The following is a 15,984-nucleotide window of genomic DNA, read 5'->3' as shown; positions in this document are numbered from 1 at the left end:
TTGTGGAGTTGTCATAGCACAACAAAGATTTGGATAGGAGTCCTCAAGATCATGACACATATGCAGAGTCTTCATATAAACTACACCTGGGGGATGTTGGCTTGGTTTCAGATTGATGAGATCTCCCCAGCCTACCAGTTACATGATCAGAGCATCCAAAGGATTGCACTCCACGAGGCAGTCCCTCTTGACAGCCTAGCTCCTCTTCCTCCTAGGGAGGACAATGTTTGGGAGGTGGTAGCCAACATCACGGCTTGGAACATTTGGGTGGCTCATTGCAGTCTTGTGATGGGTTCCACCCTCCGCTACCGTAGTTGCCATCTAGCAGGATATCATTTACACTCTATGGTCCACCTAGGAGCGTGGGACTCCAAGCTCCAAGGCGACTATCGAGAGACGTGCTCATTTTTGCAAGGCTGGGCTTGTAGGAGTTTTCTACATATTCACTTCGCGAGGGATTCGCTGGCTATATAGTCCCCCTACTTGGCTGTTAGCCCCAATTCCAAAGATCCCCTAGGCAATGAGCTAGGTTTCTATGAAACAAGACGATTTCTTTTTTTTAGCCTTTTCCAGTTTTTTCCATACTCAGCACCTTCGGGACTGCTATCTTGTATGAAATCTTTCAAGCATTAATAGAAGGTTCGTACCATGGGTTAGGAACCAAATCATAAAGTTCACAATCTCCATAGAGCAATCAGCACAATCTCAAGCACTACATGTCACAAGAAAATTACACAACCTAGCCTTAGCTTAATAGACCTCTGTGCCCCATACCACAAAAGCCCGGATGCATCTAGCAAGATCAGTGCACTGTCCGCATATTGATCAATGTCCCCAACTTATGTTCCTATGCCAATATATAGCCTTAGTATACCGTTGGGAATATCCATCCCATCTACTCCACCCTTGACCCGTGAGTAAGTCACTATCTAATTATATCATTATGACATCTTTTACCTCTTTGCTTAAAATCATGTACATCCCATCTACTCCACCCTTGACCCGTGAGTAAGTCATTATCTAATTATATCATTATGACATCTTTTACCTCTTTGCTTAAAATTATGTAAAAGCATGGTAGGAACTCAAGGACTCATACTTGTCCTACGAGGACATAGTAACATGAGGCCCATTTGCATATCTGCATGCATTTGCATATATGCATGCACTTTTTTGTAATCAAGTCTAGTTTGTCAATTAGGTGTGTCCCAAGCAATATGTAACCACAATGGTCACTTGTCTCCAATCCAAAGAATAAACTCAAACTATGCATCCATAGATATGTCATCCCAAGCATACTCCACTAAGCTGCTGCTCCTTACCATAGGGGTCAAGTCATTTATATCTCCTTTCCACTAATGGTTGCCAATGCAAGCATTCACAACTCCGAGAGAGAGAGAGAGAGAGAGAGAGAGAGAGATTGATTTTTACTTCATAACAACGCCAAGGAGCCAAATTGACTCATCCGAAGCGATTCCTATCACCAGGAATCGAACACACACTTGTAATGACATGAACCAAAAACACACACACACACACTTTTTTTCTAAGTGAAAATTGAGTTGCTTTATTTACAAAATCATCATCCTAGAATAGGACGATGAGAAATACATCAAGAGAAAACCTCAATATAAGACAGATATACATCATGATCTATGCACTTTGTCTGCAAGCAATCATAGAAAGATTGCACACAAGCACACACACCCCTTAATAGATGCCGACAATATTTTGAGACATTTTTCATGAAGGAATATAAGATTCATAAAATCTCTAGAATCAAATATATAAACAACCAATGGACCTAAACTTATCCAAACAAAAGGGATACCGCTTTAAGATTCAAAGACGAGAGCATACGAGTCTGGATTTTACTGAGCAACATGCTCTATCCCATTGTCCAACCGAGAGCTAATTTCATGCTATGGAAGTTCAGACAATCTAAGTAAGAAGACTCGTTTAAATGTGAGTCCCTAAAATGCTTGGAGAACTGCAAAGCCGTCCACAACATCTATTGTAAGCACTGGTAGCCAAAAAGATAAGATGGACTACTTCATGGAGGAAAAAGAACCAGCTTCTGTATATGAACATCACCATGTTGTTCACATCATCCTGTTCTATATACCATTTGCAGACACAAGAAGCTTTTCTTTTTCATATGCACCAACATCTTGACCTCCAAGTAATCTTTCCATCAATTCATTAGAGAGACCAATGGCCTCTTTAGTCTTCTCCCAGACTTTAAAAGCAATCCCTACATTCTGGGCTTGCCTCGTAGTGACCTTTGGCTTGCAATCTGATGAATAATAAGGGCAGACTGGCCACCCTTCAGCTCTCAAAGCATCTGCATATTCTAGCACTTGAGGATCTGTGGCGCAATAAAGTACACTCCTTGCCCCTACATCAAAAAGGAAAAAATAATAATGTCAATGAACAAAAGCCACGGCTACAAATGGACATAACGGCCCCAAAAGCATGTTCTTAAAGTAGCACCCACATCCCCTTCCAAGCCCCACCTCCTAACCTTGTTCCTATGGTAAAGTCATGAATGCCATTGTTTCCTGGGAGTAGAAGTAAAAATGGAATCTGACAGCTCAATGTCTTAGCCACAGTCTGACAATCTTGGATTTTCAGCTTCAGCATTTACATGCAGGTTGGAATCCTATTCCCAGGAAACTAGGACCACATGTTGTCAACTCTACCTGCTTTCATGCTGTTGTGAATTAGCAGCTTCAATGAATCTTGTAGGCATTAACATATGAAATGTCACACCAAGCAAAAGAAACATTACTTTTGTTAACAGCTTCACTGAAATCTTGTAGATTATAACATACAGGATGTGAGACCAAGCAAAGAGCGACAAGAACATTACTTTTGTTCCGATTGGCGCTCTCTGTCAAATATAATTGTGAAGTGTGAACTTGTGGTATCTTGCCCAGTGTATACCTGCTGGCTGCATCTTACCTTCCTCCTCCTGTGTGGATAGCTTTGCTGAATGCCTGGATAGCTGAAATGTCTCCCAGGATCTTGTGAACTGATTGCTCATGCTCACCAAACTGCTTCATGATGACTGAAATGTGGCTTATGTTGCCTGCTGGTTATCAGATGAATTTGGTTGATTTATGATGGTGTCAATAGTGTTCTAAATGCATCCATGCTAAGTGCTACTAGATTTGAAGGCCTATTCCCTTGGATGCCCAATCTTGGGTAGAGTTAAGGCCCCCTTGGGGTCATCAAGGGACATCATCCAACCACGCAACGAGCCCAGCCAGATGGTTAGCCGACTCAATTGGTCATATACTTACCCATCTGGTTGGCAACAGACCAGACAATAGTCTGCCTGCCTGGATAGCCAAATAGGCACAGCCATAGGACTGCCATGAAAAGGCTTCCCAGAGCCTATACCGTATGCCCACTTTCTGACTGAACCTGCCAAGTTGAGGAAAGCTTCAACCGTTTGTACTGCAACTTCCAGGCTGCTTTAGGCACTATATAAGAGCATTTCTCCCTAAGAACATCGAACATTGTGAGTATTCTTGGGCAGAGATCCTCCAGATGCTTCCAGCAATATAATTATAATTAATGCAGAGCTGGAATCGCTGAGCTTTCACTGATTCGACTGATCATCTGCGTGAGATTTCAAGAAATCATGCAGCTATTGCTTATGACCTGGATAAGAGAGCTACATTTGGATGCTATTATATGATATCCATCTGAGTGAAAATATGTCACTTGTATATCTACTTATAATAGAGGAGCAAATCTTCAAATTGGAGGTCTTTGAGGGGGACACATTTTCCTTAACATCGTGTTCATTCAATGCAAGGCCTCGAACTCATTGTGACCGCTGGTTCATTTCAATGCAAAATGAGCTTCAAGAGAAGGGAGCCTATGGCGAGCATATGAAGAAGGTTTTTGAGCATCTACATAAGCAAAGGAGAACAGGGCAGATCTTCTACAAAGCCTGGAACATATGAGACTAGAGACGAAATCTGATGGAGATCTAGCAGTCTGTGTTTTTGTTGGTGGTGGGTCTGCAGCAACAGAAAGCATATCTTTTGAGCCTCAGCTTAGGGTGCTGTTGTTTGGGAATAAGCACCTGTGTACTAAGTTAGCCATGACTCCATAATAAAATGTGGCTCTCTTCAAATCAATGTGTTCCACACAAAATATTCTCCTTATGACCATAATGCAATGTGCTTTTTGTCCTACAAAAGAAAATCATTAAAACAATGATGATGCATTTTATAGTGATTGTGATCATGATTAACTTAATGAGTAAATTATAACTAAATAAACCTACATGTAGATCATAGCCTCATGCAAACTCCCACTCTCATGCGGTTATTATATCTCCATCATAATCATCACGTGAAGTGTTGTTATGGATAAATTTGACCAAAGTAAAAAGGCATAAATAAGAGTGTGTGCTTGTATGTGTGGCAATAGTATAACAAAATATGGAGTGCATAGGGCCCAGGGTTGAGGTGGTAGGGCATGACCATGTGCCACCCTTCCACGTAAGAGAGTGCTGCCCACCTGGCTGTCATGTGGATGTTTCCCTCCGCCTAGATCTACCCATGTGGCATCCATACCTGGTGCTGACACAGTAGACTCTCATGCCCCCCAATCCTCTCTTGTTACCATGTTCAAGTGCTCTCCTCATGAGCAATTTCCAACACAGCAGCCTTGAATACTTCTTGTGCAATCTCTTGTGGACACGATGGCTTTGTGCCTTGTGTGTAGAGATAGCTCAGCACTTTTTCCATTCACATGCCCAAGCAGTAAAGCATCAGTCCTAAATCTGACATTTTAGGCACGTCACTAGACCATTATAGGTTTATCCTGTAATACAAGGTTAGTCTAGAGCAATGCGAGTGTCGGTGCATATGGCCAAGTCAAGTGTTAAAGATTTTGAAAACAAGGGGCTGTTTTAAGCCCTGGATGTGGGCAGAAATGGAGCAGACAGGGGGTATTTATAGGCCCCAAGGGCCAGCCAGCAGACTGACCAGTCAGCCATATTAGGGTGCAGTCGGCAGTTAGCAGAGGGTTTCAGCCCTCCATATAAGGTCCCCATTGGGAGGCTGAGCGAGAGGGGGGGGGGATCCAGGCATGGCAGAGATAATTCAAGTTTAGGCAGTTGCAGGCTGCAGCAGTGGCTTTCAAAAGTGCACAAAGGCAATAGAGAAGGCAGAGAAAGGCAGCAGCATACAGCCACCAGCTCCAGCCGTCAGATATGCATCACAGAAGTTGAAACATAGGAGGCAGCAGATTGCAGCAAAGGCACCCGCAAGAGAAGGTGCTGACAGGGAGTTTGGGGCTGCTCCCTACATATATCTTACTGCATACTTCAGATCTAAGCATGGCAGTGGTATATGCTTGTGCACACATATTGGGTAAGATCTAGAAGGCCCATTCACATAGGTTCTCCAACCTGGTATCAGAGTTAGGGAGATCCTTCAACAGGGAAAGAGGTGACAACCTACTATCGAATCCGAGGTCACACTTGATCAACCTGGAAATCTAGAGGAAGAGTACATTGCGATTTCTATCCAGATTATGCTTTAAAGCTACTGAATGTGAGCAGAGTGAACTACCTATCAGCTTAGTTTTTTCATCTTTCTATGGCTTCAGGGATCCTGTGTTACCCAACTTTGGGGACAATGCAAACCATATAGGAGCAATTACCCAATCTCGAAGGTGAAGATAATGAGCCACATGGTGGCAAGGAAGATTTGGAAGTAGCCACAGGTGCTACCAGTTAAACACTAGCTGACTTAGCGAACGTGGGAGAACTAGAGGAGTAGGACGCACAGGTGTTCTCTCTTATCATTTCTATGATAATGGACAAAGTGATTCTGCACATCCAGTTGGCAGATACTTCAAAGGACGCCTGGACCATACTGAAAGACTGGTACAAACAACACTGGCGGAATTCTTCCAATTGTTTCCAACAAAGATGAAAGAAGGAGATCAGGTAGTTGATCAAAGTAAAGGTTATCAAGGATCAGTGAGTATTTGTAGGTCATAAGGTCAATACAAATCAATTAGCATTGTTAGTACTGAATATGATTCCTAGAAGCTTCGAGGGTTTGTGTGTACTACACTAACAACTGCAAAGCAATCCAAGCGAGTCACTTTTGAGGAGTTGGGACCAATGATCATGCAAGAGGAAGGGAGAAGAAGTATGGTAACAGCAGCACAAAGGACAAAGCATTTCTTGTTTCAAGCGAAGGCAAGTCTAACAATAAGGGCAGCCTAGTCAAGGTAAGCCCAAGGCTGATGGTGATTGTTCAAAAGGGACAAGGGACTCTTCAAACGGTGGAGGCAACAAGAAACAGACTTCTACTGTTAGATACATAACAAAAGATTGCAAATTAAAGAAGGTAGAAGGACCAGCCTCAGAAGGAAGAACCATAGGTTGACGTTGTGGTGGTAGAGGAACTGTTCTTGGTGGTTGCACCAAGCATCCCTGAGACAGGATTTGCAGATAGTGAGGTGACCGTCAAGATGTTAGCATTGAGTGTTCATGCCGTTGTGGAGGACAGTCTATGCTGCTCCAAGTTCCAGATTGAGGATGAGGCTATCAAGACTGAGGGTAAAGAAGATACCAGCGTACCCATTGAGTGGAGACTTCATGAGCACTTTAACCAGGACTCCTGCATGGCTCCAGAATCACAAGACGATAGCACTCAAGAAGTGTGCTTGGCTTGATAGAATAGGAGAGGATATTCATCTAGAATGTATTCTCCTTAGTTTTTGCTAAACTCAATAGGATGCCTTGAGTGTGTAATTGGCTTAGACTTCTCAACAGCAAGCTTGAAGGGCATTTTCAACGTGTTTTTAAGAGCTCTTCTAAGGGAGCAAATGTGCATATTCTTTGATTGGGCTTTGGCACAATGGCTCATTGAGAGAGAGAGAGAGCGCCAGGTGCAGGGGTTCCAATCCTTGCCCCATAGGCGTGCAGAGCCTCTCCCACGTCCAACAAAGGTCGGCGGGAAGAGGGTTTCATCACCTATTATATTCAAGGAACCTCAGGTACCGACCTATTGCTTATGGGATTTCATCCTCATATAATTACGTGTCAACTGCATGCCAAGGAGCCAATAGCCCCCCTTATTTCCATTAAGCACACAAGATGCCACGAGGGGGTTTGGGCCACACCAAGGCCCCAAAGGCCTTTATTTCCAACAAGAATGAATCAAAGGGAAGTCTCTCACAAAATATCTAGAATCTCTGTCAATCGACAATCAAAATATGAGGATGAAAAGTCTTCCACCAAAACATATTGTAGCTCAGGTAGTTGCCTCACACCCAACTAGAAAAGATTCTATCTGCATCATAACAATGCTTCATCGGCAATAGAATCCACCATCATCTCAGTCTCCGGGTCTGCTAAATCTTCATGCAATCTGTTCGCTCAACATGCTCAATTTGCTTTTCTCTGTTGCAATACATGGCTGTTTTTTGTCTGATTGCTTTTTGAGCTTGCCCTCTGCTTTGCAACACCACCTCTTTGACAATTTTGTTATGTATGGCTTGCCCTTCCCAATGGGGAATTTCTATAGAAGGCTAAAATTCTCTGCAAACTGCTGACTGAGCCATACTCTGGCCAACTGATCAGTCTGCTGGCTGAACCAGCCCATGGCTGCCATGTGGCAGCATCTGGTGGTAACTGACTCCTGCAGACTTTGTAATTAGGCCGCGTGTTCGGTGGCGCACTGTTTCGTGAACCTCTGTCTGTTTGTTGCATGGCATATCTGTGTATAAAACTCCAGTTTATGGCAGCTGCTGTCACAGAAAAGCTCCCGAGTGCATGGGAAGTGGTGACCCACACGTGCTGTCTGCGAATGTACATTGAGGTGGCAACAACTTGGCTGCTCTATGTGGATGACAGGATTTGTGCGCTTGTGGGAGGTGGCAGCCTGCAGGTGCTTTGAAAGTTGACAGGAGATGGAGGTACCATTTGTGATGTGATGTGATGTGATGTCTCTGGCAGCCCTGGCCCTATGCGTGGTTGGTCACATTTATGGCGGCTCTAAACAACCAAGTGTTGGTTGACCTTTGTGGGGAATCGATTTGACCTGTGTGGAGCAGGATGTATTTTGAAGTTTGGACCATGGGGGGGGTTGTTGGAAATAAAGGCCTTTAGGGCCTTGGTGTGGCTCAAACCCCCTAGTGGCATCATGTGTGCTTAATGGAAATAAGGGGGGCTAGTGGCTCCTTGACGCGCGATCAACACATGGATATATGAGGATAAAATCCCATAAGAAGTAGTGGCACTTGAGGATCCTTGAGTATAATCGGTGATGAGACCCCCTCCCATCGTCCCACCGGCCTTTTGTTGGATGTGGGAGAGGCTCTACACGGGTATGGGATGGGGATTGGGACCCCCGCACGGCACACTCCGTGGCTGCCATGTGGCAGCATTTGGTGGTGACTGACAGTTTTCTAACAATTCTAGCTCTAGATAGGCAGCAGATTTCAGCTTTGTTGGTAGCACACATCTTGAGGAAACAATAGATTTCACATAACCAATCTGTTTTGGGATTAATTTGTTGTCTTGATTCTATGTGAGCTACGTATGATGTTCTTGCCAAGGTTTGTATACCTCGATGGTAATAAGCTACAACATGTGGATTGGAAAGGGGGATTGTTTATACTATGCTAGTCTAGAGCGATCCAAGAGTGTTAGTAGACTAGAGGTTAGGATATCAAGTAGTTACCATGCATGTCCTAATCCTACTTACACTAACACTATGTAGACGTTGGCCTTGTATTGTTCAAAAAAGGTATAGTCATCCCTTGTTGCATAACAGAACCTAACGGACCAAACTCAAGGGCTCAATTGGACCTTCTCCATCAGACCGTAGGAGAGCATGAACCCCTTTGCTACCATATCGGCCACCTTCATGTAGCCCAGCCATGTTTCTTCCTAGAGTCTTCTTGGGTTTTCTTCTAGACTCAATCTCATGTGCGCGCGCGTCATGCCTACAAGTAAAACTCATATTGGATGCCAAGTGTCTCATAAAGAGACCACCTCATTTGAGTCATCTCTTGCAACCCAACCCTTGCACCCCTTATTACGACTTAGGCCTAGGTATGTTTCTTTACCCTAGCCATTTTACACATTAGCGCTGCACCATTATCGAATAATCTCATCCATTAAAGTTCATTGGCGCTGCACCATTATCGAATAATATCATCCATTAAAGTTCCAATTCTTAGACAATGTTGAGACCTTCTAAACCCATACCTTATATTACAACATTATGATGTGTGTAGTGTTCCCTTTCCCTTTAAGAAATGCTCCTGTCCTCAAAAGCAAATGAGGAAACCTCTTTAATCAATTACCTTTTCTCAAGTTGAGCTCTTTTTTAATCTCGCTTTCCACTTGGTCAAATCTTCTAGATATACTGCAAGTAGTGTAGTATTTAAAATTTTCATTTGTGGTTCACACAGTAAAAATAAGGTATAGTTCAATAAGTTAAACTAGGACTTATTCACGTACCACATATCTTCACCACCCCGATTTTTTCAGCTCTACTAACATGAAAATTTGGGTGTATTCAAGAAGAGTCAATTCGTGAGCAAGATTTCCAATCTACTTTAGTTACAAACAAAATCGCAATGATTGTCTTGCATTCTTCTTGGTGCAAGCGTCGATCTAGTTCCATCAAACAAATAAGTACAGAGTTTCATGAAGTTATTTAAATGACTCTTGAAAAGTATGTCTTAGATAGTAGAGCCTTTCCAGCCAAGGACAACATATGTCCTATCAAGATGCATAATTCATAATCCGAAGTATCCTTGTATCCTCAAATCTGCACCTTCTCAACAAAACATGTCATATGCTTAATTGGAAATCCAAGGTATCCTTGTATCATGGTGTCCCATACCTTCTTGGCATTGCTAGTGAGACCACTTGTTTATGACTAGGACTTTTTGGTGATATAACTTATAAGTTTCTTAACTAACAAGTGGTTCAAGACACTAAGGATAGCATTTTCATCGACCGCTCTAAATACTCCATGCTCTCTGATATTAAAGTGCATCCTCAATTATGGTGAGGTCAAAGTGCAGGATTCCACATTCCCAATCACAAGCAACACGTGGTAGTATCATTGTGGTAATGTTAGAAATGTCTCACCTCTGAGCCCTAGTTTAGGAGAGCGATAGGGCTTGACATTGGTATCCTTCTTGGGACTGATTGGGGAACTGATGCATATTGTCACATGGGCAATGCATGCAGCACACATACATGATTGTGGAGTCCATGTGGAGCTGTAGCATGGCTGTCCTTTCTTGGGCTACCACAGAGCTGCCATATGGGCAGCATGAAAGGCTACCACATGGGCAGTATGTATGCCCAGCCTTGAGAGCTGGAAGGAACTGATTAGGGAACTGATGCAATTGCCACATGCGCAATGCATGCAGCACGCATGCATGATTGTGGAGTCCATATGGAGCTGTCACATGGCTGTCCTTTCTTGGGCTACCATAGAGATGCCATATGGGCAGAATGGAAGGCTACCACATGGACAGTATGTATATACCTAGATGAATCCAGGAACATTCCCAAACTCATTCTCTAAAAACACAATGGACAGTATGTATGCCCAGCCTTGAGAGCTGGACGGGACTTACTTTTGGTAGCGGGGCCAAATCTGGACGCATATGGATCGTCCTAAAGCATGGATTGAGTTCACCAGTGGGTCGGCCTAGAACAAGTAGAATAGGCAGCGGTCAGCTAGGTCTGCCTCTAGTCAACTTATCTAGACCTGAGTCGGTGTGGAAAGTGGGGCAGACTGCCCCTATATAAAGGAGACTTTTCAAGGTCAAGGTCCTTGGTGAGGGTGACATGGCACTAGACCAGGTGGATCTAAGGCTAGGGGACCTAAATGCATGAAATGTGCCAAGGGGCAAATAGTTTTAATGATATCCCAAGAGAGGGGTAAATGATGCATTAAGGAGGGACCCTAAAATGAAGACATGTGGCATACTAGATCCATCTAGGGAAATTTGGGGCTTGGTGGAGATTTAGTAAGCAAGAGCTTCCACGTGAAATTTTAGTGAGATAGCTTACGACCACTGAGATTGGCTGGGAGGTGATTTAATGTGTCAGCGCCCGTGATTCGACGTAACAAGCTAGAAGTAAACAGGTTTTCATGAATCATTTGGTATCAGAGTGCCGATTTGGGATCTTGTCGAGTTTGGAAGTCTAACGATGAATTAAGGAAGGATTTCCAGCGATTTCCAGATGGGATCAGAGAAAAAGACTACGGGTAGTTCATTGTTTTGGGAGGAGAATAGCAGAGACGTACCAGATTTTCGCGTATCATTTGGTATCGCGAGAGGTCTGGGACTGGTTGGGCGTATGACGACGGACAATACGGAGCCCAAATTCTACACAGATCGTAATTTGGCAGTTCGTCAGTCTGGGTAGCGTTGATGAGCAACGCACGATGAGAGCTACTGTGTGGTCACGAAACTAGATGTCGTAGGATTTGGTAAGGTACTGTGACTTCGTTCGTCAACCTGTAGCTAGCTTAGAACCGTGAAACTGATCTAGACATCCACGACGAATCACTTAAAGGAACTCTAGCTTTTGATATCTGCGTTACGTGGAGATCCTTCAACGTTATCGGCTGGGTGAGAAAAATAAAATGTAGTGCTATGGATTTTGCAAAGTCATGGAAATGAAGAGACTTGCGGACGTGATAAACGATCACGCTCTTCTTAGTTCGCAATAGCTCGTCAACATTGGGGCTGCGTGGAATAATTCGATTGACAGAGAACACGTTGGTTAAGGTCGTTGGCCACATCAGCTATGCAGGACAGATTATAAATGCAAAATGGGTCTCCAACCAGGGTGTAGCTGAGCCACAGTAGGAACAACTTGATCTCTCTATGCTACATGAATGACCAGGGGGTTTTCTATGCCTTCTAAGTTTATTGGTCTCCGTGTTTGAGTTATTTCGGATTGCAGGAGTTTCCCTAGTATAGGGAAAAGTGGTTTTGGTTACAGTGTGATATATGCTTTGTTAGCTGTAAATTTGGAAGTTAGACTTTCGAATTGTAATTATAGTTTCAAGCGGTGTTTTATTATTATCATTTGGAAAACCACACATCCATTGACCTAAATGGAAGTAGAAGAAGAAGCTTCTAGGATGAATCCCGTAGAGTCGGGAGTCCGGCCAACCCCGCAGGTGTTGCGCCCAGCACGTCATACACTATCTGGCAGAATTGCAATGTTAGAGGATGCCTTGCAACAGATTTTAGCACAACAGTTACAAGCAAATGTAGGGCAATCTGAGCTCAGGAAAATGGTATGTCTGCTAGGCCATCCTGTGAAGAGAAAGGTAAATCTCCAATGGAACTGGAGTCCAGTGTTCCTACGGTCGAGCCTAGGAGGGCTACGGTGCCTAATATTACCAACTATAGGCCAGAAAAGTATTCTGGTCGGATGTCTGACCGTAGTTCCGATATCATTGAGACCTGGTTACACAAATGGGACGAGGCATTCACCATTTGTGAAATCAGGAATGACATGAAGAAAATCTGCGAGGCCACCCATATGTTTAATGAGGCAACGGATAGGTGGTGGTAAAACAGCAGAAAGATGGAGTAGCATCCACTACTTGGGAGGGGTTTAAAAAGGAATTTAGAAAACACTTCCTACCTCCTAACGAAGCATCCCGAGCTTGGGATCAGTATCGAAATCTTCGTCAGAGAAATTTATCAGTGGCGGAATACACTGATAAGTTCAGAGAAAGTGTAATGAAGGTTGATGAACCCCTATCTCAGTTGATCCAAGTAAAAGATTTTATCTTTGGATTGAATGATCGAACAAAGATGGAAGTTCGAGCTAAGTATGCGAACACGCTAGATGAAGAAATTACCATAGCCCTGAACTATGAGGATGCAAAAGGGAACAGACTGCGTGGGTTTGTGTAGGTTGGGACTCAGTATGGGTACCCGAAGAAAACTGGATTTAAGAAGAAGTGGATCAGCAAAGGGAGTGCCTCACAGCCTAGTGGTCAAGCCAAGCAGGCGAAACTAGTTGAGACTCCTAAATCAAGTACTACCATTGGAATGAAAAGAAAAGTAATACCAATGGCAGCCCGAGCTTGGTCGAAGTCTTCTTTGAACCCAGAGCAAAGGAAAAAAGCGAGGAGAGAAGGCTTGTGTTTTGGATGCCTTCAGCCTCATCAGTGGAAAGATTGTCCACGAAACAAAGAACGTCGGATGGCTGAGATGGTGGTCTCAGAATGCGACGTGAAAATGGAGGGAAGCCCCAGAGCAGAACAAATGCAGATTCAGCTAGCAGGATCTTCTCAAAGGTCAGTACCTGTTTTGTTATGTGTGTCTGTTGCTAAGTTAGTAACTAGTGCACCTAATAATATCCTGTCAAAACCCGCAGCAACGGGGTATACAACCTTTAATGATACGGAGTTAATTAAGATGAAAGGGCAAGTAGCTAATCATGATGTCATTGTGTTGTTTGACTCAGCGTCAATGCACAATGTAATTAACTCCAAGCTTGTAAAGAGGCTGAAACTCAAGACTAGCCCATCTGACTATGCATATACAGTCAGAATGGCAAATGGAAGTTCAATTCAAGTATAGGACCAGAGGGTTACCCAGTTGGAGCTTCGAATTTAGGACTATGCTGAGAAGCTTGATTTTGAAATGACAAAGCTTGCTCATGCAGACATAGCCTTGGATAAGGCTTGGCATTCTAGGAAGAATCCAGCCATAGATTGGAAAAAGCACATTTATCAATTCAAGATGAATGATGTGCTGTATGTCTTACGAGGTGAAAGAGATATACCTCAAGGACCGTTGGTTTCCGTAATGGAAATTCGAAAAGCTCAAGAAGAGTTTTTGTTTCTTTGTACAGCATCGGTAGAGCCAGTTGATGATCCTTCGGCTAGCACTGATGTTGTCCAAAATGGAGAGATGGCCAAGCTGGCTGATCAAATAACTGAGGAGTTCTCTGATTGTTTTAGGGATGAGCTACCTTATGGATTACCTCCAGAACGGAATGTTCAGCATAAGATTGAACTAATCCCAAGGGCAGGACCTGTAAATAGACCTCCCTGTAGGTTGAGTTTTACTGAAGAGGTGGAGGTGCGAAGACAACTGGAAGAATACCTCAAGTTGGGGCAGATTCAACCAAGTTTCTCACCTTTTGCTTCGCCAGTGATATTAAAGAAAAAAAAGATGATACTTTTTGCCTCTATATAGATTACAGAGCATTGAATAATATCACTATTAAGCATAGGTATCTGATGGCTCGGATCGATGAGGGCCGTAATTTTGGTAATGCCCTTTGGACTTACCAATGCTCCAGCTACATTCGTCATGCTTATGAACGATTTACTACGTCCGTATATCGGAAAGTTTGTAGTACACTTTATTGATGATATTCTTATATAGTGTTCAGTACTTTGAGGAAAGCCAATCTTTATATAAATAAAAAGAAAACTATACTGTGTATGATAAGACTTGAATATTTAGGATTCATAATTACTCCTGAGGGATAGAAATGGATCCAAAGAAAGTGGCTCGATACTGACTTGGCCAATCCCTCAAAGTTTGACCGCTTTGCAATCATTCTTGGGATTTGTCCAATTTTATCGAAGGCATATCAAAGGATATTCCGAAATAGTATCGCCATTGACTGATCTGACCTCAGATAAAGTGCCTTTTATATGGGGATAGAATCAACAGGAAAGTTTTAACACCATAAAACAAGTTGTGGTCTCAGAACCGGTGTTAAAAATAGTTGATCCCCAAAAACCGTTTTTCCTTGAAACCGATGCAAGTGGCATTGCGGTAGGAGCAGTTCTCCTCCAAGAGGGAAGACCAGTAGCCTTTGAAAGCAAGAAGCTTTCTCCCTCTCAACGAAATTCGCCAACTCGTGAATTAGAGTCGTATGTAGTTATCCATGCTCTGAAAACATGGAGACATTATTTGTATGGGTCAGAGTTTTATGTTGATGTTGATCATGATACTCTGAAACATTTTTGTAAACAACCTGACTTGAGAGGCCGCCAAGCTAGGTGGGCAGAACTCATGCAAGAGTTTAACTTGATTCGGTACCAAAGAGGGAAGGATAATAAAGTTGCTGATGCCTTATCACGCATTATGCATAATATGAGTTTCATGTTGGGGTAAAGGCACATTGCCACCCTTTAAAAGTTATCACCCCTATGACTGTCTTAAGACTGTCATAGGGTGAATCCCTAATCCTAATAAAACCTTTGAGTTTGTGGTGTGGCTCAACACATTCTTTACACACCCACACTCCCTAGTGTCTCTGTCTCCTATCATTCCACCCCTCTCTTTCCCTCACAATTGGTATTAGAGCCACCCTCTCCCTCTCACTCCGGTCTACCCCTCCCTCTCCCCTCGGGCCTCGTGCCCTCTGTCAGAAGGTGCGCGAGCAGGGCGCAGCCAGCGCGCGCAGCGCACAGGAGCAGCTGCGCGCAGCAGTTGCGTGAGCAGCTATAGCTGCAGCAGCAGCTAGCTGCTGCTAGCTGCTACCAGCAACCAGGCGGCCGCAGCCAGCCGTACCGGCTGTACGGACGCCGTGACAGGCAGCCGTACTGGCTGTACGGATGCGTGCATGTACAGGTACAGCCGTACCGGCTGTACCCTCAGCCAAGGGAATTTCGAAATTTTTTTTGGGGATCCGTGCCCTCGCAAGTACAGGGTACAGCAGGTACTCTGTGCAGGCATGCAGGTACTTGCAGATACAGCAGGCACAGAATTTTTGTTTGGGGAAGAAGGAAACAGTGAGAACACTCTGCTCTTTTGCGTGGTACTTGCAAGTACACGCAGGTACAAAAGTACAATGAGGTTTTTTTTCTTGATGCATTCCCGGAATTTTTCAGTTCTAAAACTGTGTGTTTGAGGTACAGCAAGTACACTCGTGTCCCTCGTGCTTGAGGTGACTAGTGCCACAGTGTGTGGTAG

At 43.7% G+C, this 15,984-nt stretch overlaps 1 protein-coding gene across 2 annotated transcripts in view; it reads right to left on the bottom strand.

The window, feature by feature from the left end:
* Positions 1-1,700: 1,700 nt before the first annotated feature.
* Positions 1,701-15,984, bottom strand: part of LOC147891126 (dehydrogenase/reductase SDR family member FEY-like) — a 42,516-nt gene continuing 28,232 nt past the window's right edge. Inside the window, exon 8 of one of the 2 annotated variants that reach the window (XM_087389597.1) lies at positions 1,701-2,398. In XM_087389597.1, the coding sequence (XP_087245723.1) occupies positions 2,118-2,398 (281 nt within the window). In that variant the 3' untranslated portion in view covers positions 1,701-2,117. The remainder of the gene's footprint in view (positions 2,399-15,984) is intronic. The other variant, XM_087389598.1, reaches the window with a different exon arrangement.

The sequence above is a fragment of the Dipteris shenzhenensis genome, chromosome 18, assembly GCF_047967505.1.
Source record: "Dipteris shenzhenensis isolate YYH24624 ecotype China chromosome 18, Dip_SZ_1.0, whole genome shotgun sequence".
NCBI lineage: Eukaryota > Viridiplantae > Streptophyta > Polypodiopsida > Gleicheniales > Dipteridaceae > Dipteris > Dipteris shenzhenensis.
This window is presented reverse-complemented; position numbering and strand designations above follow the sequence as displayed.